Genomic DNA, 24,093 nt, shown 5'->3' with positions numbered 1-24,093 from the left:
GGTTGGACAGCATGGAAAGCAAACGGGAGTGACCCCTATGGAGAGGTGGTTGGAGAGCAGGGACGACCAGTATTGGTTTTCCTTGTCGGACGGTCATCGCCGGGCCTGACCAGAACATACCTGGAATCAAGGTTGTGGTGAAGGCCCATTTCCGTACGGAAATGAGGATCTGAAAACTTGTGAGAGTGAGGACGAAAACTATTTTGGATATTTCATAGCTCTCAGGTTCGCTTCTTGTGGGCACACTGAAAGTTGGTCTAGAATAGAAAAATTTCTATGTCTAAAATCTCCGCTGGTCGCAGAGAGTGATGATGCGCTATAAGGCCAGGACTTTTTGGCCGACGGGGAACTGCGCTTTAACCTCAGCGGAAACATTACCATTTAGCTACCCGGAGTAAGGCAGACAGTAACCTATCGCCTTCCATATTTAAAGGCTGACAACACCAGTCGTATGAGGACTTTCGTTTCGGGAATACTAAGTTTATGATATGACTTTCATCAATAGTAAGGAATTGAATGTGCCATTACTTCTATTGAGTAAAGTATGAAGTTCACTGTTTACCTTAGTGATTGTAACTACACAAATAACTCTTCACAAACAGTCTTCGATAGTAGTATTTCTGGGATAAAATATTTCGATCCTGCTCTTTGTAATATTAAGAGTAGAGTGAAGATGACTGGTTAGTCTCATAGAAGCATATATTATTGCTTTTGGCTTTTATAGAACCGAGGTTTATTTCCAAAATGTGAGCCTTTAGCAGATTGGGAGTGGAACGTGGGGGCGGAGTGTTTTTGCGAACTGTACCCTCTTGGCGCCCAATTCTTGATTTTTACATGGGGTAGGCCTGCCTAAGATGACGATGGCCTGCCCCCCACGTGGCTGAGTGCAAATCTCGGATCGTGTCTCATGTTCGCACGACATTTCAGCTGGGTAGGCAGCATTCCCTCGCAGCGGCCCGCTGGCGCCTACCTTGAGCAGGGGCCTCAAACTGTTGGACAAATGCTGTTCGGGACATGGCTGAATGGTAATTCGCTCGGAATCCTGGACGCGCGGAGTTGTCAGCGCATGTCGCGCCTACGCCTCAGCCGATACCAACACCTGTATATGCCTGCTGACGTCTAGGGCTAATTTGGAAGAGTCATATAGAGCATGGCGCGCCATGTGGTCGCCAAAGAACTCCTTGATCATGCAGGTGCATGGCGCAGCGTGTTTGCCTGTCGTCAGATGGGACTCGGGGGGATCGCGTAGATCTCCGAAGACCGGGGTATGGCATTCTACCATTGTCGATCGGTTTAGTTTTGGTCATGTCCCGGGCATCCGAAGAAAAAACCCTGAAGGTGCCGGTTTCATGGGCTTGTGAGATGCAGCAAGCGAAGGGTTCCTGGCAGGTTGCCAGGGCGACAGGGGATCCCTCCGGCTACGCCACATCAGATCTCGATCGTTAGTTAGGCAACAACCTGGGAAATCGACACGTTTTATGGTGGCGCTTAATGCAACATTTTTGTTGCTGGACAAACCTTGGTAGGCCTGTAAAAAGCATATGCGAAAAATTTGTCTCTGATATGGTATGCCGATGTAGCCGCCATCGCAGGAGGGCGTTGGCTCACTCCATACCTCTCCGGATTCTTTTATGTTGATGATGCGGACGAAGATTCCAACAGCTTGAGTTGGGCTGGGTTTGTACGAGAGAAAGTCATGAATGTCTAAACAAAGTACGGGTTGATTGATCTACCCAAGAATCATTAGCTTAAAAATCCTAAAAATCGCTTTTCATCTCAACTTGTGGACATACTAATACATTATATAACTCAAGGAAACCAAAACATCCGAGGCGCCACAGTGTTTTATATCACTGCCATTACCAACAGCCTAAACAAGACGTCGTCGAATAACCTTGACAATATCCTGCAGGCCCTTCAAACGCTCTTCACCAGATTCACCCAGATACAAAGTAGCGACAGGCCACGCGTGAATCGACCCCTCCTCTTCATACACGTCAACATCCGCACCGGCCTTCTGCAGCAGCGCAATAAGGTCCTTCGTCTCCGGTCCCAGCACCTCTTCGGATCCGAACAAGAAGGACCAGCCTAATCGCGGACTCGCTGCCAGCCAGCGGTCGGGATCTCTGCAGTTACCCGGCGAGACCATGGGATCGTGAGTAGATATCTTGCTGCCGACATACTGGCGTCCGTAGAGATGCAAAGAGTCAGCGTTCAGATAGTCAGAGCGCGTGTTTTGGTTCTTGTCGGATACAATGGTGACCCAAGGTGAGATCATGGTGGCCAGAGCGGGGAGGCGGCCGCGGTGCCGCGGGTGGTCTGCCAGGTACAGCAGCAAGCTAAGAATGAGAGTCGCACCAGCTGAGTCGCCTCCAACAACAAGGCGTGACGGGTCTTCGATGACGGTAAGAACGTGTTCGTAAGCAGCGAACGCTTGCTGGATCTGCGTCGGGTAGACGGCATCCGGAACAAGGGTGTACTCGAGCCCGAAGAGGGCGGGGTTCTTGTAACCCGCTTCTTTGAGGAGAGCAACCCAGGCGAGCAAGAACTCCATGTAGAAGTAGCTGCTGCCCATAGAAAAGCCACCGCCGTGGCAGTAGAAGACGACAATGTCGGGCCTGGTAGTCTCATCCATGGTCACCCATACCCCTTTGAAGTCTTGGCGGTTGACTTCTTGCCAGCGGATGGGAGAACTGATGTACCCGTGACGGAGCATGCGCCATCTAAGGAATGGCAAGGCCACGGGTTTGGAGAAGAATACCCTACCAATTTTGGCCGGAAGCTCAGCGAACGCAAAACGAACGTATCGGATGACAAAGTCTTGAAAAGGAGAAGCTCGCTGGACAAAAGGAGAACGATGCTCAAAGTCTGTGAAATACCGCTCCGCTATGAACTGGCATGGTATATGGGCAGCTGCAAGAAATCAGTATAAATGCATATTCCGGAAGCGGTAGGAGACTTGGTACCTAAGTCCGGCAGGGCGAAGAAGACCCAGCTCGCGAGTTCAAAAAGGCCAACATTGATGATAAGCTGGGGCGCGAGAAAGATTAGAAAGACTATGCAATCTAAATATGAAATTTGACTAAGAATCATTGCGGGGAAGCGACTGAAGTAACATTGATAGGAAAATGAGAGTTTTGTTGGTGTTGAGGAGTTCCTGAGGTCTATGATGATGATAGGCTGCTTGAGCGACGCAGGCTAAATGCACGTAATAACAATAATGCACCGGCTCCCTCCACTAACGAGAGCGAATCCCCTGAACTTGTTAATCAGGATTATGTCGATGACGCAGGGTGCAGGTTTACCACCAATCACGTGTAAAGCGGCGCACGTGACCTGGAAATTTCCGCCTTTCCACCAGAGGTCGGTCCAACCTAGGCTGACATCGTTTGTCACGACGACGAAGAGCTGGTCGCGTGCAACGCCAAATCATTCCTCGTCTTCCGCTATCTTTCACTGCCATCTACTTTGGCCGCCGCATTTCGTCCATTTCTCCAATGTTATAAGCTTCGCCTTTCTACCTAGCGGTTGACATCGCAAATTTCCTACATTTCCACCGTAGGCGAGCGCAACATTGGCAGAGGACACCTAGCCGTCGCTTCTTGCAGTCATGGACCTCGCCAGGTAAGCGCGATCCTGCGCGTCTTTTCTCTTGACGCAAAAGCTCACTCCTTCAACCAGCTCGCTACCCATGGAGGAAATCCCCACCAAGCTCCGATGCGCCAACTGCAACAGGCTGGCTGTCAACGCCTTCGGCCTGCCCTGTTGCGATCAGTCGATATGCGAAAGCTGTAAGCTTTCACTCCGCACGCGCCGCTGCGCCTTACAACAACTAATCTCATCTAGGCCAGTCGTCACTTCCAGAGTCATGCCCGGTCTGCTCGCATAGCCCGGTCTCTAGTGAAGACTGCAAGCCCAAGAAAACTCTGCGCCTCACTATCAAAGCATACCTCAGGTCGGAAGAGAAGAAGAGGGAAAAGGAGCGCGCTGCTAGCATTTCTGGCAGACCCAGCACTCCTGGCACGCCCGCTCCCGCTGGTACACTGGTCGTACAGTCCATCGAGCAACCTCCCGAACAAAACGCGCCCAGCGCAGAGGCGGATGTCAAGCAAGAGCAGTTGAAGCCGGAGGAGCCGTCTGAATCGACAGGCCTCGCGGAGCTCCCGGCAACTGAGGGTCAACCACAAGACCCAGGTTCTGAGTTGGCTGACCAAATGCAAGCCGATGTGGGTAATCTAAGAACTATACAAAACCATGGGACTGACATCAAAAAGGGCGCGACCTTCGCGGAAACCGCAAACGAGGGTGAACCCGCAAACCAGGAATCTACCGCGGAGCCCGGCGCTACTGAGAACTCCACAAGTGATGCTGCGAAGGAGGTTCAGGATGGTCAAGAGCAGACGCAGGATGAAAGTGTCGCAAAAGATCAAGAGCAGGCCGGAGTTATGGGCATGGGGTTGAACGGAACCCAGGCACAGGGCCAAATGTTCGGTAATGGTTTTGGTTTTGATCCAAGCCAGGGCGGTTTCCCTGGCATTGCCTGGAACGGCGGCTTTAATCCTATGATGATGAATGGCATGCCAGACATGCAAAATGGCAACTGGAATAATTTTGGCATGATGGGTGAGTTTACCCACTGACGTGTAAATCTTTTACTGTCCCACTGATACACTGTAGGTATGCCCGGTATGGGTATGGATCCGATGGCCATGTCCCAAGGAATGTTCGGGGGCTTTGGAGGACAGGGCATGGGCATGAACGGGATGAACATGGGTATGGGCTACGGCGGAGGATACGGTGGCGGTTGGCATGGGCAGCAGATGAGTGGTAATGACTTTGGTGGCGCAAATGCTGGCTACTATCCCGGAGGTGGATATAATCAACAATCGCACCAGCAAGGGCGTTTCCCTCAGATGAATCATCATCACCAGCAGCAGCAGTTCCCAAAGAATAATTTCCAGAACCAGAGTCGTTTTCATGGTCCCGGCGCGCACCAGCAACAGCAGAAGGGTTTGGGTCCGGGTCAGCAAGGGAATTTGGATGCTGGCTCGGCCCAAGGCCAGGGGGATGCTGCTGCTCCAAGCCAGTCGCCTGGCCAAACGGAAGACCCGACTGATCCGAACGACGCCGCCAAACCGACATCAGACGCCGGAGACGGCGCATTCGCACAACAGCTTCCGCCAGAGCTCCAGGACAGCCGACCCTCTCAATCTACGTCACCACAACCGGAAGAAGCGACGGACGACCAAGCACCTACGACAGAGCAGACAGAAGCCACCGACAAAGCTCAGCAGAATGGCTCGAATGCCGGACCGGATGCCGAGAATGGCGCCGCCGCTGAGAACGAGCATCAAGGTGAGACTAATGATAACACAGAAAACCAAGAGACACAGGGAGACGGCTCGGTTGAGCAGGCCGAGGTAGGGGTACAGGACACAGAAGACATGCAGCAGCAGCCATTCCCCCCTACCGGCAACTTCCAGACACCGCCAATGGGCCCGTTCGGTACTGCCGATCCGAGTGTCATGGGGATGAATATGGGCATGGGGATGCCGATGGGCATGGATCCCAGCTTCATGGCCATGAACATGGATCCATCGATGGGCTTCATGGGCCAGGCCGGCATGATGCACGACTTTGGGCGGGGCAGAGGTGGGATGCGCGGCGGGTTCGGCCGGGGCGGGTTCGCGGGGTTCCGCGGCGGCTTTGGCGGACGAGGCATGGGCGGGGCGGGATTCGGCGGCGGCGGGGCGTTTGGAGGCGACGTGCAGGTGCTTGCTGGAGGCGGCGAGCCCAAGGGAATGGGCGTCGAGGGCGCACCGACGGGCCCGAAGGCCATGCGCGAGGGCCTGCCGAATACGGGCGCTAGCGGCCGGGTCAGGAGCGCCTTTTCCGGCAGAGGAGGCATGCAACCCCAGCCTGCAATTCCTCGCCCAGACTCGCAACGAGGGTAAGTTGCCTTTCTTTCTACTTTGCATATGCCCCCGCCGCACTTCCTTCTGACCTATTGCAGCAAAACCCCCGACCGCGAGGGCTCACGCGCCCGCTCGCCCGACAAGTCCAGGTCACGTTCACAGTCCAAGTCTCGCTCGCCGTCTCGTCGGCACCGCCACCGCAGCCACCGCCACCGCTCTCGCAGCGCCTCATCCGAGACCGACTCTCGGAGCAAGCGCGATGACAAGCGTCGCTACCGCTCCTCTCGTAAGTATGACGACGAGGAAGAAACGGAAGTTCACGACGACACACGCCAGCGGGCTCATGACAGGGACCGAGCTAGAGAATCGTCCGTCGATTCTAAACATCGCAGCCGTCGTGAGCGGGAGAAGGAAAAGGACCGCCACCGCTCGTCCCGCTCGCACCGTGACCGCAGTCGCGAGCATCGTCGGCACAGACACCGGGACCATGAAGATGGCGACGACGCCAGCGTAGTCAACGGCGGTGACGGCGACGCTGACTCCGAGAACCGCAGGAAGCGCGACAAGTACCGCGACCGCGAACGTGAGCGGGATCGGGACAGGGAGTACTACGACCGGGAGCGGGAGCGGGCCAAGGACAAGGATCGTGAGCGGGACCGCGACCGGGAACGCGACAGAGACAAGGATCGCGAGCGGCGAAAATCACGTCGCGAGCGCTCCGCCTCCCCACACGACCGCGACCACGGCTACTCGGACGACGACCGGCACCACCGCTCATCGCGGCGCCGTCGCGAAAAAGAGCGCGACAAGGAGCGTGACCGCGCAGAGCAACGCTCCTCTCGCAGTGGCAGAGACGAGACCAGCACCCAGGCCGATCAGCAGTCCGAAGACACCGAGTTCAAGATCCAGGGCCGCTCGCGGACGCGTGGCGGCGGCTCCAGCAGCGGCGCCATGCCTCCGCCCACGCAGCCCAAGGGCTCGGAGCCATCCAAGGGTTCTTCGTCCTCGCGGAGCAACCGTGATAAAGAACGCGACAGCGGCGGCGGCAGCGGCAGCCGTCGTGGGTCCGCTGCTAGCGTGGCGTCAAGTACTGCTGCTGCTTCTGCTCCCTCTGCGTCTGTGGACCCGCACACGCTGGAACGCGAGGCACGCAACCGCGAGCGCATGCTCAAGGAGCAGCAGCGGCGCGCGAGTCTGCAGAACCCGGGCTCGGAGAGCGGGAGTGGAGGCAAGAAGCGCGGACACAGTGCTGCGATGCAGGAGGATGAGTTTGGGGCGCCGACGGCTCCGAGCGCGGAGAGGAAGCGCAGGAGGGGCAGTGATGCGGGTGGGGAGAGTGGCGCCAGAGAGGAGAGAAGGAGTAAGGGCCGCAGGGTTAGTTATAAGTACGAGGACGAGGAGAATGACGAGGCGAGGGCGAGGCGGGTGGAGAGTGAGCGCGAGGCGCAGCGGTGGCGGTAGGTGCGTGGTGATGTTGGAGGAGGCGAGTTGGTGGCTTTGAAAAAGGTAGGAGAAAGAAAGAAAGAAGAAAAGCAAAAAGGTGGAGCTGCCTTGTACAGTACTCTCGATTCCGTGCGTGATAGATGGATGGACGGACGTTCGGTCGGTCGGTCGGTCGGTGGGCGGGTTGGCGGATGTATCATTACTTAGGTAGGCGCGCGGAGTCGGAGGTCTCGTCTCTCTTGCTCAAGCTGTACTTGTACTTCGGCTACACTATCACTATCACTAGCCTATCCGCGTTGGAGTACCTAACACAATGTGTCTTACTACACCACGCTATACAGTACAACTCGTCAGCCACACGCGGTCCGGGCTCAGCGCATCTCAGATCCGGAAGAGGCAGCACACTGCCGCATGCGGCTAGCGCTACATGGCAGCGTCCTAAGCTTTGACGCCCTATCACGACCCTACCTCTCATTCCTCTAACCCTCTAACCTCTTACACACAAACACACACGTAGGTACAAACACAAATACAAATACCTATTTGCACAACCCAACCCAACAGCCACACCACACCAGCCCAGCCAGCCCAGCCAGCCCAGCCAGCCCAGCCGCGTGTCACTGTCAGGACGCGCGGGTCTCGGCACTGCCGCACGGACGCCCGCCAAGCCCGGCGGAGCGCCTTGGCTCTCGTGGTGGCACGGAGAGGGACCCACGATGCGCTTCTGCTGCCGGCCCCTGATCCTGATTGATGCGCATGCGCGGCCGGGAATGTGGTCGCTTGGTTGGTCGGTCGGGAACTGGCCCGTTGGCTTGTGTCTCCCTCGCTGTGACTCGCTCGTCGACGATCTCTCTCGCCTCCTTGTCGGAAGACATAATTAGGAGTAACCTACTCCGTGAGGACGCCGCGACTCTTGGCCATTATTTTTTTGTTTCTTTTTTTCGATTTTAGTTCCTTCTCCTCCCAAACGCTGGGAAGGCGAGTGTTTTGTTTGTTAGGCAGGGTAGGTATGCTGTTTAGGATGCCTGCCGCGGCCGTGGTTTTGGGAGCTCTTTTGCCCGCGCCCGCCGTAGCTCAGGCGGGAGGCTATCCTTATACGAACGACGACGATCTCTACACGTTTGTTTCGGTACGGCTGGGCGCCCCCCGCCCGCATGGGATACCTAGATTGTTTTTGGACACGGAAGTACTGACGACAGACGCAGCGGCCGGAGCTCAAGCCCCCGAAGCTCGACGTCGAGATATACGAGCGCGAGGCGCGCAGCCCGGGCTACTTCTTCCTCGCGCCTTACAACCGCACCTTCGAGTGGGACCATGGCGAGCCGACGTGGAAGGCGTGCGTCATGGGGCCGGCCATCTACGACGACGAGGGCGTGCGTGTTTTCTTTCTGTAGTCTCTACCTAGCTCTCTTTTCTCACTCTGCGCAGGAGCTCGTGTGGAGCGGCGCGTGCGACTATGCCAACCGCAATGTCTTCGACTTCCGCCCCACGACCTACGACGGCCGCCCTCACGTGTCGCTGAACGTCGTCCACGGCGACGAGACGCCGCGCGGCGCCGGCCTCATCCTCGACGACTCGTACCGCGTCGCGCGGAACGTGCTGATGAGCGCGGCGCCCGGCGCGCTGAACCAGCACGAATTCAACGTCATCGACGGCGGCAAGACGGCCCTCTTCATCACCGAGGGCTCCGAGACGGTCGACGGCGCCCAGGTCGGCCTCGCCGAGCCGACCCTGGTGCGCTGGAACGCCTTCATCGAGTGGGACCTCACGCAGGAGGGCTCCGTCTTCGAGTGGAATGCCCTCGACTACGTGCCGCTGAACGAGAGCACGTACGGGTGGCCGAAGCCCGTACTGCCGGACGAAACGCCCACGCCTTGGGACTTTCTGCACATGAACTCGGTCGAGAAGTTCCCGGACGGCGACTTCCTCATCTCGGCGCGCTACACCAACAGCATCATGCGCGTCTCGCGCAAGGACGGCAGCGTCCTCTGGCGCCTCGGCGGCAAGGCGTCCGACTTCCAGCTGCTGGACGAGCGGCTGGCTTTCTCGCGGCAGCACGACGCGCGCGTGCACGCGTCAAACAGCACGCACACGCTGGTGTCGCTGCTGGACAACGCGGTGGGGAGTCTCGTCGGGGACGACGAGCCGACGGCCAACGCGTCGGCCGGTCTCTTCGCGCTGCTGCACCACCCCCCCGACCGCTGGGAGGAGTGGACCGCCAGCCTGGCGCGCTTCATCCCCCGCCCGGACGCCAAGTACACGATGCTGCGGGGGTCGCTGCAGACGCTGCCGTTCCCGGAGGGCCGCAAACCGGCGCACCATGACCCGTTCAGCGCCGATGTCCCTGCCCTCGTGTGCTGGAGCTCGCGCGGCTACCAGACCGAATACGATGCCCAGGGCCGCATCGTCGCCGAAGCGCGCTTCCGCTCCCCGCGCCTGGATACGTATCGCGCGTACAAGGGCGCGTGGGCGGGGCAGCCGGGAGAGCCGATCGCGCTGGTTGCGAGAGCGTACAGCGCTGCTGTGCCTGCTGAGCAGAAGAAGAAGCTGGAGCGGGAGCGGGGCCAGCAGGACGGGAAAGAGCAAGGAAAGGGAAACGAAGGTGCAGAGAACGCCGATAATAACGACGGCCACACCGACGACGACGACGACACCACCATCACCCTCGCCCACGTCAGCTGGAACGGCGCCACCGCCGTCCGCGCCTACCGCCTAACAGGCCGCCTCGCCGAGGGCTCCACCTCGCACCCAATCCCTCTCGGCGAGTTCACACGCACCGGCTTCGAAACCGCCATGGCGGTGCGGGCTCGCGTCGACGCCGTGACAGTCGAGGCGCTCGACAGCAGCGGCAGCGTGCTGGGCCGCTCCGCCGAAGTGCGGGTCGACATGAGCGCGCTCGCAGGGGGCAGCAGCGCCGCGCCCAGCAGCGACGCCGGGACCAGCCATGACGACGCCGCATGGGGCAGCAAGACAGAAGTCAGCGCGGGCAAGAGCGGCGCCGTGGGCGGAGTGGGCGTGCTCGCTGTCGCGGCGATGGGGTGCGCGGCGCTGATGCTGGGGGTCGGGGGCTGGGTGGCGTGGGTGCGGTGGTGGCGGCGGAGGAGGGGCCGCGGGGACGCGAGGAGGCGGGGCTGGGCTTATGGGTTGCTTATGGGGGAGGGGGTGGGTGGGGATGGGGAAAGGGGGTACGAAGACGACGACAGCGATGATGATGGCGATGACGACGAAGATGGCGGCAGGGCACGGAGGGGCAGTGCGTGGAGTGGTAGGAGCGGTAGGCGCAGCAGCGCGTGGAGCGTCGGCAGCTTGGGGAGTGGGGTGGGGGGGGACGAAGATGGCGGCAGGGCACGGAGGGGCAGTGCGTGGAGTGGTAGGAGCGGTAGGCGCAGCAGCGCGTGGAGCGTCGGCAGCTTGGGGAGTGGGTTGGGAGGGCTGGGTGGGATGGGCGGCTGGGGCAAGAAAGACAAAGGCAAGGGCAAGGTCGACGTCGACGTCTTGTTTGAAGGCGACGAGGAGCTGGTGGACGAGGTCGAGTTGGGCGGGTTAGCGGGGCTGGGGGGCTTGGATGGTGTTGGTGGTTTGGATGCGGGTGAGGGGTATGGGGGCGGGGAGAGGCGGTGGCGGGACATTTGATATTTGATTTTGTAGCGAGATTTTGGTGGGTGGGATCATGAGGGAGGAGTGGTTCAAGGGGGTGAAAAAGACGAGTCAGTGATGTGTGCACAGTGTATATTTTGTAGGTAGGTAAGGTGGGTGTACTGTGGTTGCATTGTGTCGGCGTTAGATCTAGTTAGTTCCTTGCTTGCTTGAAGGAGCGTTCTCTTTTCTGGTGGGTGGGTCGTATATACCGTACTGTATAAACAGACAGACTGACAGACTGACAGATAAACATATACACTTATAAACATATACTTATATACATACATATTATACATATACACACATCTCACACCAACATCCACACACGCACGCATCTACCTACCTAAGAGCCGCCACCGTGCCTCGCGCTGTAGTGCTATAACAACTTTACCTACCTTTCGACTTACCCTATTTATCTATCTACCTATCCATCTAGATATCTAGATATATATAAGCACTTGATTTAGATCTTTCAGTACCCATCTAGTTTATTTCGGTTAGGGTTTAGAGGCGAGTGCTGATCGCTTGTATAGGCTCTTTTGAAGTATATGAAGAAGAAGAAGACGAAGAAGACGAATACCATTATCTATGGGTATAGATGTGAGACTTATACATATTAAGGGCAGTGATGGATAGATCGTTGATTAAGAAGTTGTGTACGTCGTTTACTGGCTTTTTGTTATTTTTGCTAAGCTCTCCGTGCTCAGGGCTGCTTATTTTCTGCTTGGTTCCTGCCTTTTAGGCTTCACGTCCTGTTAAGCACCTTGGGAAACGCTGCTAGAATTGTAAAAAGTCGTTATCGTCGTGTCATTAGCTGTAATACCTAAAAATTGCAACAACCCGTCTACAGCTGAGTCTGTCAGAAACAATCCTCGCGCCTGCGCCTTCTATGTAGCGCACCATCCCCACTGCTAAGTTCTAAATATACTCCACCTCAGCATTAGCATTAGCACCACCTTCTCCCCTATCATCTGGCACCACCCTCTAGTGGCCGCCCGTAGTCGGCAGCTGTACCCACAAAAGTCAGTCACTGCGCCGCACAGATACAAATCGGAAAGAAGAGCACTCACCCCGCAGTACACCTTGAACGAGTCGTAGATCAGCCACTGGAACGCCGTGAGCGTGCCGATCATGACAATGCGCACAGGCAGCCCGTTCCAGAGGCCTGCGAAGCCAATGTTGCCGTAGATGCGCGTCATGGCCGAGGTCGCGGCCTCGCCAGCCTTGCGGTCGCTGTTGAGCTTTGAGACCATGACGTCTGTGGGTGGGTGTGTTAGCTGTGCACAAGCAATGCTGAGGGGAGAGCACTTCGAGGGTAAAGGACTGAGGGAGGGTTTGAGGAAGGGCGAGGGAGACTTACCAGCCGGGTGCGACACGACAGCGCAGCCGATACCCGCAATATAGCCGCCCAGGAACGAGACGCCTGTCTGCTGCAGTGTGTTGTAGCTCTCCTTGGGCTTGCCGAGCGTCTTGTAAATCTGGGAGACGGCGCTCTCGAACGTCGCGAACTTAACCACTGCGTTACGCGTCAGCACCAGCTCCTTCCCCAAAGCCACCGTCAAGAAGCCACGCTGCGCTACTCACTCGTATACGGGATCTGGCGCCCCCACAACGGATACAACCCCTTGTACAACCCCGCATAGCCCTCATTCTGCACAATTTTGGAGAAGCCCTCTCTGAGATTATGCGCATAAGGCGGCAGCGTGGTCTGCATGCGCACCTTGATCGCCTCCCAAGGACAAAGTGCGAGATCCGCCAGCGCCTCGGCACTCGCGCTCGCGCCCAGATACACCGCTGTCTTGTTCATGTTCGGAAACAGCTTGTCGCCGTACAGGTACTTGAAGACCTCGTAGAAGCCATACTTGCCCGCACCCTGAAAGCTATACCCCACAAACGTCGGCGCCCACCCAAAGAAGACGCCCCGCAAGCCTTCCTTGCTGTAGATCTGCGACCAGGCTGACAGGTTCGAGCTATAGATCTTGGGGTCGACTTGGCGGCGGCATTTTACGAGGTCGAGAGGCGTGACGGACGTGTGGGTAGGGCCGCAGGCTGAGGAAACGTTAGCGCTGTTATTCTTGTTCTTCTTGTTGGTGGTGGTGGTGGTGCTGAGCGATTGGCTTACCGATAACACCGCCCAGCGTGCACGCAGCAAAGTACGTAGGCGTGAAGAGCTCGATCTTGCGGGGCGCGGACACGGCGCCTGGCGCTTTGAGGTCGACCATGTTTGGTGTCGTGTGCGAGAGCGTGGGTGTCGAGGGAGGAAGAGTTGAAGCGTGCGAGCAGGATGAAGAAGCAGCGTCAATTAGTTCGAAAAGAGGGAAGAAGAAAGCAAGGCAGGCGACAGCAGAGCGAGACAAATGTAATTGTTACGTTGTTTGGAGCTCAACAGGTTGCGTAGATATAAGTAAGTGTCAAGCTTTCCGCCCGTTCCGTAGATCGCGGGATGACGTCGTGAGCGATATGTGACGCGCGCGCCGCAGCAGGACAAAGCTCGGTCTGGCCGCCCCGCGACTCGGCGCACAAGCAGCCGCACGACCCGGACATTCGGTTTGGTCACGTCCCCCAAAGACAGCCCAGCACAGCTGCAAATGCCTTTATTCCAGGATAGATTACCCTACAAAAGTCGCAGACTATGCGCACAGCGTCCCAACACCGTCGCGCTTCCCAAAAAAGCCACGCCCAACGTGCCCGCTGTGCCCCTCTGTCGTGTAGTGTGTGTGCCCGCTGCCATCGGGCTAGGAAAAACAGGACACCGGGGGAATATGATAGTGCCGCAACGGCAAGACAAATGAAAGGAAAAAGGACACGTCCAGACATGCTCTGCTGCTCCCCTGTCGCGCCTCGCTTCCACCAACGTTCGTACCATGGAGTGAATCCGTTCGTCAAGTGTGTAAGAGAAAGGAAAGGTGGAAAAAAGCAAATGAAAAACACCGCCGATGAACACGAGAGAGACTGCCCATTTTCCCACGCAACTAACACCTTCGGGAAATGCTTCGCAATTATACCGCCCAGACACCGTTTGAGAGAGAGGAAAGGCTGCGATCCTACACCTGGACATGCGTTCTGTATCGGCTCTGCGCTAGTCTGCTGAATATTTGCGGATTCTAGAAACGCTCGATCAAAGTGCTTGATGTGTGTTAATGCATCAGTGTGACCTCTGGTCACCGCAAAAAGGCCATGTTAGAGAGCCGCATCCGGCATGTTGATGTCGCTCATGTCGTGAGGCTCAATGGCGGCGTGGTTTGCCTGGTTGTACTCTGGCATGCTATACGGACTGCCAGCTCTGTAGTCGTCCAGCTCGTCATCAGGTGGGGAGAAGTTCCAAACCTGCCAAACGGTTAACAACGCAGGCCTAGTCTCTTAGTGCTGCCTAAATGACTTACCTCCATGACTGTCTTCTGACCCCTGCTGGCCATAATCACAGCCTTTTCCTCTTCAAACACCACGCGCCAGACTGCCTCCGCCGGCTGGCTGAGTTCGCGGACCAAAGTTCCTTTGTTCAAATCCCAAACCTTGACGCGACCATCAGAGCCACCGGAAACGATGCGAGTGTCGTCAAACTGCAGACTGGTAACGCTGTTGTCGTGGGCCGCCAGACGATGGATCGGTTGGTACTCGTTCAGCGACCAGACGCGGACGGAGCCATCGGAGCCGCCGGTGACCAAGATATCGCCGCGCATTTGCAGCTGACCGACAAGCGAAGTGTGGCCTTGAAGCAATCCGAGGCAGCGACCATCGTTGGGATCCCAGATCCTGACGCTGGTGTCCAGGCTGCCGGTAGCGATTCTTTTTCCGTCAAAAGCAATGGCGTAGATCTGGCTGAAGTGGCCAGTGAGCGTCCTCAAGCACTTGCCTTCGGAAATGCTCCAAATGCGCGCAGTCGTGTCGTAGCTGCCGGAAACGACCAGATCACCGTGGATCTCCAAGCAGCGGACGCTGGCCTGGTGGCCTACGAGCACGTGCTTGCAGACACCCCTTTCGATGTCCCAAATCCTCAACGTCGTGTCTCTCGAGCCAGAGATTGCCGTTTTGGAATCGGACATCTTCAAGCATCGGACGGTCGAGGTGTGACCCCGGAGGGTGTGGACACTCGCTCTGCGCTCGTGGTTAGACTGTGCGCACTCTGAAAGGGTTCACCAAACTTACCCTGTGGCCATGTTCCAGACCCTGACGTCCCTGTCGCATCCACCGCTAACCAAAATGTCTCCCCAGGGCACCATTGCCCAGACGCCCATGACATGTCCCTGCAATGTCTTCTGGTGCTGTCCTTCGGTATCAAAGACATGGATCTTGGCGTTGTCCAATGCCACGACAATGTTCTTGTCAGTAAGGTGCAGGCTAGTCACGACGCCTTGGTCAGGCGTGATCTGCCTGGAATCCACCCGTCCGCCGGATCGCCATGCCGTCTCCACCATGTAGCGCTGCTTGAAGTGGGACCTGTACGTCATGGCCTTTGGTTTCCGCCTAGATCCTCCTCTCCGGTCAAGGCTTTGGGTCCTGAGATCAGGAGTGCTGCTGGACGAGGCTCCAGCGATGCCCTTGAACTGCTTGCCCGCACTGTAGCGCCAGGCCTGGGAGGACGAGGGCGAGCCGCCAGGCGTCAAGGTGTTTCCGAAGGGCGCTGGTCGGGGCCCGGATTCGTCGGAGAGTCTCCGATATGCGTGCTTCTCACAGAGGGACTTCCATGCCATATCATCACTGACGAGTTCGTGCCATCGCTTGGAGACTTGCGACGAGCGGGCGAGGGTTTGCGGGTCGTCGATGAAGGTGAGGATCTGCAGGCAGCAGCGGAGTCAGCAGGAGGTGCGGTTGGCGGGGCTTGGCTAGGCGAAAGGTACGTACGCGAAGACAGAGCTCATTGGGCAGGCAGGTGAAGGGGTCCTTCTTCAGCCTTGGGCTGACAAAGTCATGTACGAAGCTCAGCTGGTGGCTGTTGCACATGTTTAGCAGTTCCCCTAGCAACCGCTGCTTCTCGCCGTCGTTCATCTCGCTGAACAGGGCCCTGATGTCGCGGACCTGCGTGTCCTCATGCTCGGCGGCAGTGCTCCAGTCGGGAGCGCGCTGGTTCGGGGTCGGGCTGGGGGCTGGGGTGGGCGGCGACGCGGGCGCCGAGGGCAGCAGGTTGTGGGGGATCGAGGCGGACATGGGGCTGGTGGGCGTGTGGATGGGACGAGGCTGCGAGCGCGCCATCATGCCGCGCTTGCGACTGCGGGAAGAGGTAGGGGAGGTGAAGATGGAGGATCCGCTAGCCGACATGCGCTTGGGCGACAGAGCGGCGCCGTCCTCGAGGTGCATGTCGGCGTCGTCAACGTCGGCGTCGACGGGTCTCCGGTAGTCGTCGTCCATGGGGAGGTGGCCGGGCGGGGTTGTGGTGGAGGCGGGAAACTAGTAGAGTCGAGGCTGAGGGAGAGTCAGGGCAGCAACGCCCAGATCGGCATGCGAGCTCGTAGAGAGTCGACTGAACGAGAGAGCGAGAGAGTGCGCAGGTTCGAGAGAGAGCGAGGATTCGTTCGGGACTGGGCGCTAGTGTTTGAGAGTGGTATTATTGTGAGATGGTCAGGAGGCTCCGCAAGCGCTCGGGCAGCGCTCGACTTGGTGGGCGAGAGGCGAGTGCGCGCGTGCACGAAACGCAGGAGACAACGATGCAACGGGAGTGATTGGGGAAATTTGTTCGACTTTTTGCTGACGATCACGACTCCGCTCGCTCAATTCCCACGTCCTTCTCGGAACCATGCCCGTCAGATGCGCCACGCTTATGTCAACGCGACGACACTTCTGATGACAGCCACATGGCTCCTCTAGCGGCCCACCTTCTAGACCCTGCTGAAAACAACCTCCTTCACGTTGGCTGCATGCGCTGAAAAAAAAAAAACACCTTGATTACTCTATCAAATCCTGCCTACCCCTTCTCAGCACGTCCAGACCGCCGTTCCCGGGACCGTGTAGTTGGTGAACTGGTTGTAGATGTTGGCCGTGTAGCCAGGATCCGTATCGTGGAACATGCCGGGGATCTTGCCCGTCGGGCTCGGTGTGCCTGATCCGCCACCCGTGACCTTGACCTGCGCGCACGAGATGTAGAACTGCGGCAGACCACCCGGGTTGTGGATGGCCAGCTGCTGGATCCGCAGCAGGTACTCGCCCGCCGGCACGCACTCTGGGATAGTCACGTTGTACGACGACTCCAGGTCCCACTCGGCCTGGCCGTCCGTGAACTGTAGCTGGCGCGTTAGTCTGCTGCAAATGACGACAAGAGCAAGGAGAAAACATACCGTGGGACCAATGTTCTTGATGTTGAACCACGGCGTGCTGCCGTCGGCCGCCTTAGCATCATCGACCTTGGTCATGTAGAAGGACACGGGGCCCTGGTGGTAGACAGCCTGGTCGGCCGTGAAGGCGACGTTGCTGCCCGCAGCGACGGAGACGGTGTCGGTGCTGGAGCCATCAAGGCCGCCAACATTGCAGCGCAAGTCGTTCGACTCCAGGTCCGTCACGGGCGAGTTGTTGTTCGTGTTCTTGCGGATGTACTGGTAGGCTTCGCCCTTCTCGCCGTTGGCGGTAAGGTACTCGAAGATGTCTGATCGGCGACACAATGTCAGCAAGCAAGCGCGTGCATAGGGTTGGGAGCCGCGGCGACGCGTGGCGGAAGCCAGATCGTCGCCGCAGGAGGATTCAACGCACAGTGACCGTGGGCCACCTGAGCCATGAGGCCGGTGGTCACAATAGCGGCGGCGCTGAAGAACTTCATTTTCGATAGTCTGGATTTCTGCAACGAAGAGCAAGCTGCGAAACGAAACACAACCTCCAAAACAATGTTCCAGCAGCCCTCTTATATACGCCCTCCTGTACCACGCTCAGACTCCGCGAGCTCCCCCCGTGGAAGCCACGCCGGCCCGGCCGCAGCGCATGAAGTCCGCATTCAGTTGCAGGAGTGCAGTGGACCACGGGCGAGACTCGCAAGCGGGAAGCCCGAAACGTGTCGTACGAGGATGAATTGACGCGATTTGGCCTTGCTCGGGGCCGTGAGCCGGGGCGCTGCTCCGTTTGGCCTGTAGGAGTGCCATATAATACATAAGTAGTTGCCACTTAAAGTGCGCTTAAATGAACTCCAAACATCGGGTCCAGCCCGACGACATATTGTATCCGCCCGTCTGCTCACCTATTACCCACCAAACCGCTACCGGCACCAAACTCTCTCCCATACTCGTCCTTTCCCTCCCAGCACGCCAACAAGAACAGCATCAAGCACCCTTATTGTATCCGCATTCCGCACTCATCCGCCCTCCCAGCGTCAAGGCTCAAACCTCAAACCAGGCCCCTCCTCTTGAAACCCGCCCGAGCCAAAAATATCAGATAAATTACCTCCGCCCCACACCGAGCCCAGCGGCGGCCCGGCGCCCGCCGCGCCCCTCCGCGCCGTCGGCCCTAAGCCCCAGCCGCCCGCACGCCGGAGTCCCAGTGGCGCGGTGCGCGTGCCTGTCCTGGTGGGTGGGTATATGTGAGACGCGCGCGTTGGCGCGTTATACCCTATGTATGTCTGGATGAATCCAGTTATAGGATGTCGGTATTAAGCTGCTGGCTTGCCGGCGTGATTGGTTGCATCTGCTTGCTTGCTCGGTTGCTTGCGTGCGAGGTCGGCGACTATGTTCTACTGCTGACATCCACTACGTTTGCATGCGCTGTTCTCGTGCCGTCCTTTGTCTTTCGGCTTTTATTCAACTGGCCAGTTCCATCCCCGCGGAACGTCACGGCGGTAGGTGCAGCATCACTCCAAAGCGTTAGAGCTCTCAAGAGTCAGTCAGGCGAACGAAGAACTTGGCGAACGAAAAACTCGGCGAACGAAGCACGGCGAAAAAAAGAATTATTATCGAGATCGATGGTGATTGACATGTTTAGAAATCGATCGAACGCCCAAATACGTCCGCTATGCCGCTCCCATCCACACAGAATCCACACATGTTACATCTCCCGAGATGCAGGCCCGCGCGAGCCTACCCTCCCACCTCTTCCCGCTCACATCATCCGCCCTATTCAAGCATCTCGAAGCAACATTGCTTCAATAAGCCAATCGCTCGTGCCAGCCGTAGAGCCTACGCCTCAGCATGCCTTGCGCGATCCTGCTGCTACCCTATGGAGGGACGCTGGCCTAGAGGTATCGCGGTCCGTAGGATATTAATGCGACGTCCGAAAGTGTTGAGATCTAAGACCTCGCCTCCTCCAGCTCCAGCTCCAGCATCCTTATCTTCTCGTCCTTGCCAGCATCGCTTTGCTGCGACTTCAACTCCGCGACCTCACCCTTGAGAGAGTCGAGCTCGGCCGTCAGATGAGCGATCTGCGACGTCTGGTTGGTAATGGTCTCGTTCTGGCGTTCCAGCATTTGCTTGATGTCGGTCAAAGTGTCCCTGATACCACTTGCCGCCGACGCCGCAGCGCCCACGGACGGAGAGGGCGTCTCGGACTCGGCAGCCTTGGCGGCGCGCTCCGCGACAACAGCCGGCTCAGGTTCCGTGCTGATCTCGGGGCCCCGCGTCTTCTCCTCCATGCGGGCGGTGACCGAGGGGCGCTCGACAGGCTTAGGGATGTCCTCAAAAGGAGCTTCCTCCTCGCGCTCAGGCTCATCCTTGTCCACAAACTTGTCCGCCATGCTAGCCATCGAGGCCTTGTTGTCGTTCACCGAGGGCGGGGAGCTGCGGGCTGCCGGGGGAGCGGGCTCCGCCGCCGCAGGCTTAGGCACAGGCGCAGGGGCGGGTGCTGCGGCCGCTGGCTTGGGAACAGCGTCGGCGGCAACCTCGACGGGCTCTTTGCCCTCGTACAGGCTCTCAAGAGAGATCTTCGGAGGCAGACCGTCCTTGCCTTCGAAGAATTCAGTGGCCGTCACGGCAGCCTTGAGACCGGTCGTAGGCGGGTAGATGTCGCCTTGGAAGACCTCGGCCCGACGAGGCACAATGAAGGGAATAGGCTCGATACAGGTGTCGCCAACCGTCTTGTAGGCACGGACGACTTCGTTCTCGTGGAGCTGGGTCCCGTTAGCTTGTGTACGCAATCCTGAGCGGGGTCAAAACGCACGTTGATGCCGCGCTTGGGCATAAGCGCGACGCCACGCTGCGGGTCGGTGGACTTGTATTCGGACAAGAACTCAAACTTGTCGTTCTCGTACTCGAAGTAACGGATGTTGCCATCACTTCATAACAGTCAGCTTCTGATCGGATTCGTAATGGGCATTCCCATCTTACCCCTTGCCGGCAAGGTACAAGCACTGCGTGCCATCATCCCAGAACGGCATGCAGATACCCGATATCGAGTCGAGAATCTCAAAGCCGTTCAGCGGCTCCCTTGCAGCCCTTAAGTCCCAGAGACCCAGCTGGCGGTCACTCATCTTAGAGAAACCGGTTGTCGCAATCCTGTCGTTCTCACCCATCCAGACGGCACGCTGGCTCTTCGCGCCGTGGTGGGCAGCGCCCTCGTGCACAGGCTTCTCCTGGCGCACATCCCAAATGCGGAGCTTCTTGTCGCGGCTGGTGGTAACGAGTTGAGAGCCGTTGGCGCTGAAGGACAGCGACTGAACAATGTCGGGGTGCTTAAGCGTCAACTTGGGAGTACCAGCTTCAACATCCCAGAGCTTGATAGTGTAGTCACCAGACGACGAGGCGAGAACGTTCTCGGCGGCAGGACTGAAGAGGACGTGACCGACTTTCCTGCAGACCTGTTAGCCGCATTCCCTGAGGTAAGGGATGAACCACCGACCTCGTGTGTCCCGTCAGCTTGGCGACGGGAGAAACATCAGGAGGCTCCTCAGCGTCGCTGTACAGCGAGAAGTTCTCGGGCACCTTCCAGACGAAGACCTAATAGTACATGAGCATCTGCCGGCTCTTGGTCGTATAATGCTGCCAATTCCGTACCTTGCCATCGTCGGAACCAGAAACGATCACATCGTCGTGGAAAGGGTTCCTGTCGAACGCTCGTCAGACATCAAAGCCGGCGCGATCCTCAAGTTGCGACGCGTACCAATCAGTGTCCAAGACAGCCGCTGTGTGCCCCCGGAACAGCGGGATGATCTCGGGGAGCTTGCCGCGCTCATTGAGGGGAATGACAGCGAAGGCACCGCCACCACCGGCTTCCCAGTTAACGGACAGATATTGAGGGTTGGCCTGTGGCGGACATCAGCTATTGCGGAAGGCAGGGGATATGCGCGCAGGAGAATCGGCGGACCTTGATAATGTTGGAATCCCAGGCATTCTTGGAAATGCGCAAGTTATCGTAGCATTGTTCCTGAGAGAGGCGTATTAGACGTCGGGCTGTGCTGTGGCGCACGGCGGTGGTTGTGTACCTTCTTGGTCGAACGCCCGAAGACGTGACCTGCTACGCGTCAACGACGATTCAAGCGGTGGAAGATAAATGCTTACGGTACTTAGAAGCTCTGACGAAGCGACCCGACATTTGCGCGCGTGCGATCTCGCGGGGAGCGGAGGGGGAGGGGGAGGACTGAAGAGAGAGGACTGGTGGGAGCTGGTTAGTTTACCCCCCGAGTTGCTGCAGCCCGCAGCCCACCCCCGTAATGTCTTGGCATCCGTTCGCCGAAACAAGGGTCTCCCGTCTCGACCGTCGATCACCAATGCCCCCTCAACTTCATCTCATCTCTCACACCACGACTGCCCTCCGCATCCAGTGCCGGCCTTGCTTGCTCGACACGCCGAAACATGGTAGGAACAAATGGCCATCCACCCCTGGTATCGGATAGTCCGGTATAGCATGGACCTATTGTACGAGTGCGTTGTCCTTTCTCCTAGGTACACAGGCTGTGAAAAGCGGGGAATGTCATGATAGCTAGGGCTCTCTGGGGTGGATGCAACAGTTTTGGCTACGTATCGAACGGTGGGTCGAGGCGCATTGTGGGTAGTCGTCGCAACCTCGCGGTAGGTTGCAAGCCCATTCTTGCGCAATCGAAATGAGACGGGTGCAGATTTGGACAGAGATGCCTGCAGTATTGTTGGTTGTAGACCGAAACTGTCACCACCGGAAAGAGATTTGATGACTACAAATCTTCAAGTTACCGCCAGGTCCAATGCATTTATTGACAGACCATTTCAACGAATTACAAACGCATCAGCACATTACGGCTGCGAATCGCTTTTGGGTTCCATACAATCCGAATTTATGAGAAGCAAAAAAGAAGTTATCATCGAATATGGGTCTCGACTTATTGGGGGTGAAAGCACATATTTTGCCTCAATACCAGAACAGAGATGCCTCGCCATGGGACCAGATTTCGTGGAAATATCTCTCCGTACGGCGCCTCTAACAAATAGTTTGATAGCACTTGGCCTTCAAGTCTACCAAATAAGGCTGACGATGGATCTCTACCTCTGCTATGCCACCTTTTCTTTCGGTCAGCCACGATGGTGGCTACTCTGCGGCGACGTTCTTTCCTTTTACCAGCTACAATAATGATATCTTGCAACGCATCATGGTTCTCTCGCAACCACAACATCACCAAACATTATCTACCATTTGTGATACCGCATATTTCCCGACCAAGGTCAACAATCGTTATAATTCACAATCACAATGCAGACTCGAAGCCGCACCAAAGCTAGAGAGAGTCCTGAACCGGCAGCAGCATCTTCAACCGAAAACAGAAGAGAAAACTCGCCTAACTCGAGTGCATCTTCTCCAATGCTAGGCGCTACCCCTCCTAGGACGCTGTCCTCTGACCCCGTGTCGCCTATTACTAGTCCGGATCAAATACCAGAGGAGTATAATGAACCAAATGAATACTATTATGGAGGACGCGTCATACGGCCCGAACTCGAGCGTATGGCAGGTCGTATGGACTTTCCTCCCGGCATACCGTTATCGAACCCAACATTGAAGCCGTCATCGAAATCATCACCGGAATCACCAAAGAAACTCTCACAGAAACCTTCACAGGAGTCCTCACAAAAACCATCACAGAATTCGTATGCCTCAAAGTATAAGGAGTATCAGGAGAAAGAAATTCGGTACCGGGTTGACAATGACTTCTTCAAGACGGTCTTGCGAGAAGAGACAAGTAAGAATGGGGAGAACGCAAAAGAAGCAGCGGCGAGAAAATCGGATGTTGACTGGGACAAACTCTTAGAGTTACCAAGATCAACCCCGGAACAAGAACCACCTACTGAATATTCTCGGGGACAAGATATTAGTCCGGGACAATACTTGTTTAGTGGAATTCCCCTGCCAGATTTCACTGACTCGGAAGAAGACCCGTCTACTGGAGATATTCGGGAAGATTCCACTACCCCAGAACAAGATCCGTATATTGAACGTACCCAGGAAAAATCCACTCCCAATCAGAAATAATACCTGCAGTGTCGAGACAACGCATTTGCCTCGACAGAAGAGGAGTTTAGATGTGAAAAGGGAATTGTATAGATCATTCATTCGTAGATGTGGATGTCTTTCTGTGTCCGTAACATGCATGCTTCTCTTCACTCTGTCTGGGTTTGTGAAACAGATCTCTACGCTGTTTTTGACGCAACTAAACCGGTTTCGAAAGTAGATGTTTATCTTGTGCAGACGTACAAACAATCTCCACTAACGACGGGGTGTTGACTACCAAGATCCAGCTGGACCAAGAAACTTAAATTTACAGCTGACAATACACACCGTGAGGTCGACGCTGCTCTGGGGCAATTCTTGCCAAGTATTAGCATCCGATCATCTGCCTTTAACACATACGGAAGGTGCTCTACCACACTGAATCTGTGCGATTAGATCATACTGTTTGGCTGTCAGCCATTGAATATGCACGCAATACTCTCTTACAAATAATCAAGGCTCACTTCAGCCTTCTGTGATTTTTTCGTGCGCTGCAAGCTGTCCGTAGTGGCTAATGAGCATGGGCAGAATCCTGTGCCAGCACCTACCCCATTCGGTTAGTGCGGGCTTATATGGTCAACGTTGCCTTCCTTCCGCAATCTTCCTAGATGACTGATCCTTCTCAACCAACTTACCAGCCACACTGCTAATCTGATCCGCCATACTACGAAATATAATACAATTGAGTATCGGTTGCTTGTTCATCTCCACCGTTCAGGTCGCAAATGCTACCTCGCTACCC

General features: G+C 56.8%; 9 protein-coding genes across 9 annotated transcripts; 4 read left to right on the top strand and 5 right to left on the bottom strand.

The window, feature by feature from the left end:
- Positions 1 to 1,723: 1,723 nt before the first annotated feature.
- On the bottom strand, positions 1,724 to 3,159 carry K452DRAFT_246570 (uncharacterized protein). Its single transcript, XM_033538022.1, has 2 exons — positions 2,967 to 3,159; positions 1,724 to 2,913 (listed from the first exon to the last, which is right to left on the bottom strand). Exons 1-2 carry the CDS (start codon positions 3,091 to 3,093, stop codon positions 1,871 to 1,873), a joined length of 1,170 nt encoding a protein of 389 aa, XP_033399988.1. The 5' UTR covers positions 3,094 to 3,159; the 3' UTR covers positions 1,724 to 1,870.
- Positions 3,160 to 3,250: 91 nt separating this feature from the next.
- On the top strand, positions 3,251 to 5,991 carry K452DRAFT_155796 (uncharacterized protein). Its single transcript, XM_033535596.1, has 4 exons — positions 3,251 to 3,624; positions 3,682 to 3,791; positions 3,847 to 4,623; positions 4,678 to 5,991. The coding sequence occupies exons 1-4, from the start codon at positions 3,611 to 3,613 to the stop codon at positions 5,952 to 5,954; spliced, it is 2,178 nt and encodes a 725-aa protein (XP_033399987.1). The 5' UTR covers positions 3,251 to 3,610; the 3' UTR covers positions 5,955 to 5,991.
- A 2,388-nt stretch (positions 5,992 to 8,379) lies between these two features.
- Positions 8,380 to 10,226, top strand: K452DRAFT_223791 (uncharacterized protein; the record flags this gene model as incomplete). Its single annotated transcript, XM_033536648.1, has 4 exons — positions 8,380 to 8,487; positions 8,564 to 8,737; positions 8,790 to 9,881; positions 9,969 to 10,226. Coding segments are annotated over 4 exons (1,632 nt in total), but the record flags the coding sequence as incomplete, so codon positions are not given.
- Positions 10,227 to 11,773: 1,547 nt separating this feature from the next.
- On the bottom strand, positions 11,774 to 13,427 carry K452DRAFT_357149 (uncharacterized protein). The gene is made up of 5 exons (XM_033546095.1): positions 13,120 to 13,427; positions 12,582 to 13,046; positions 12,358 to 12,513; positions 12,068 to 12,255; positions 11,774 to 12,005 (listed from the first exon to the last, which is right to left on the bottom strand). The coding sequence occupies exons 1-5, from the start codon at positions 13,217 to 13,219 to the stop codon at positions 11,982 to 11,984; spliced, it is 933 nt and encodes a 310-aa protein (XP_033399985.1). The 5' UTR covers positions 13,220 to 13,427; the 3' UTR covers positions 11,774 to 11,981.
- Positions 13,428 to 13,574: 147 nt separating this feature from the next.
- K452DRAFT_155748 (uncharacterized protein) lies at positions 13,575 to 14,371 on the top strand. Its single transcript, XM_033535595.1, has one exon. The coding sequence runs from the start codon at positions 13,630 to 13,632 to the stop codon at positions 14,086 to 14,088; it is 459 nt and encodes a 152-aa protein (XP_033399984.1). The 5' UTR covers positions 13,575 to 13,629; the 3' UTR covers positions 14,089 to 14,371.
- Positions 14,178 to 16,253, bottom strand: K452DRAFT_325474 (uncharacterized protein; the record flags this gene model as incomplete). The annotated part of the gene is made up of 4 exons (XM_033544780.1): positions 14,178 to 14,324; positions 14,381 to 15,092; positions 15,144 to 15,772; positions 15,840 to 16,253. 4 exons carry the CDS (start codon positions 16,251 to 16,253, stop codon positions 14,178 to 14,180), a joined length of 1,902 nt encoding a protein of 633 aa, XP_033399983.1.
- A 653-nt stretch (positions 16,254 to 16,906) lies between these two features.
- Positions 16,907 to 17,742, bottom strand: K452DRAFT_223674 (lytic polysaccharide monooxygenase; the record flags this gene model as incomplete). Its single annotated transcript, XM_033536636.1, has 3 exons — positions 16,907 to 17,209; positions 17,267 to 17,571; positions 17,676 to 17,742. 3 exons carry the CDS (start codon positions 17,740 to 17,742, stop codon positions 16,907 to 16,909), a joined length of 675 nt encoding a protein of 224 aa, XP_033399982.1.
- Positions 17,743 to 19,194: 1,452 nt separating this feature from the next.
- Positions 19,195 to 21,496, bottom strand: K452DRAFT_267531 (uncharacterized protein; the record flags this gene model as incomplete). The annotated part of the gene is made up of 10 exons (XM_033538845.1): positions 21,398 to 21,496; positions 21,322 to 21,350; positions 21,204 to 21,263; positions 21,000 to 21,142; positions 20,894 to 20,942; positions 20,739 to 20,836; positions 20,228 to 20,689; positions 20,061 to 20,175; positions 19,285 to 20,010; positions 19,195 to 19,245 (listed from the first exon to the last, which is right to left on the bottom strand). The coding sequence occupies exons 1-10, from the start codon at positions 21,429 to 21,431 to the stop codon at positions 19,195 to 19,197; spliced, it is 1,767 nt and encodes a 588-aa protein (XP_033399981.1). The 5' UTR covers positions 21,432 to 21,496.
- A 1,063-nt stretch (positions 21,497 to 22,559) lies between these two features.
- On the top strand, positions 22,560 to 23,333 carry K452DRAFT_296474 (uncharacterized protein; the record flags this gene model as incomplete). The annotated part of the gene is made up of 1 exon (XM_033541915.1): positions 22,560 to 23,333. One exon carries the CDS (start codon positions 22,560 to 22,562, stop codon positions 23,331 to 23,333), a length of 774 nt encoding a protein of 257 aa, XP_033399980.1.
- Positions 23,334 to 24,093: the final 760 nt, after the last annotated feature.

Source organism: Aplosporella prunicola (assembly GCF_010093885.1).
Source record: "Aplosporella prunicola CBS 121167 unplaced genomic scaffold K452scaffold_7, whole genome shotgun sequence".
Taxonomy (NCBI): domain Eukaryota; kingdom Fungi; phylum Ascomycota; class Dothideomycetes; order Botryosphaeriales; family Aplosporellaceae; genus Aplosporella; species Aplosporella prunicola.
This window is presented reverse-complemented; position numbering and strand designations above follow the sequence as displayed.

Coding starts and splice junctions, on each gene's coding strand:
- K452DRAFT_246570 (XM_033538022.1), bottom strand. CDS start 3,093: ATGATTCTTAGTCAAATTTCATATTTAGATTGCATAGTCTTTCTAATC. Junction 2,914..2,966: donor CTTCGCCCTGCCGGACTTAG/GTACCAAGTCTC, acceptor GATTTCTTGCAG/CTGCCCATATACCATGCCAG.
- K452DRAFT_357149 (XM_033546095.1), bottom strand. CDS start 13,219: ATGGTCGACCTCAAAGCGCCAGGCGCCGTGTCCGCGCCCCGCAAGATC. Junction 13,047..13,119: donor CACGCTGGGCGGTGTTATCG/GTAAGCCAATCG, acceptor ACGTTTCCTCAG/CCTGCGGCCCTACCCACACG. Junction 12,006..12,067: donor CGTTCAAGGTGTACTGCGGG/GTGAGTGCTCTT, acceptor TTGTGGGTACAG/CTGCCGACTACGGGCGGCCA.
- K452DRAFT_155796 (XM_033535596.1), top strand. Junction 3,792..3,846: donor TCAGTCGATATGCGAAAGCT/GTAAGCTTTCAC, acceptor AATCTCATCTAG/GCCAGTCGTCACTTCCAGAG. Junction 4,624..4,677: donor GAATAATTTTGGCATGATGG/GTGAGTTTACCC, acceptor GATACACTGTAG/GTATGCCCGGTATGGGTATG.
- K452DRAFT_155748 (XM_033535595.1), top strand. CDS start 13,630: ATGCGCACAGCGTCCCAACACCGTCGCGCTTCCCAAAAAAGCCACGCC.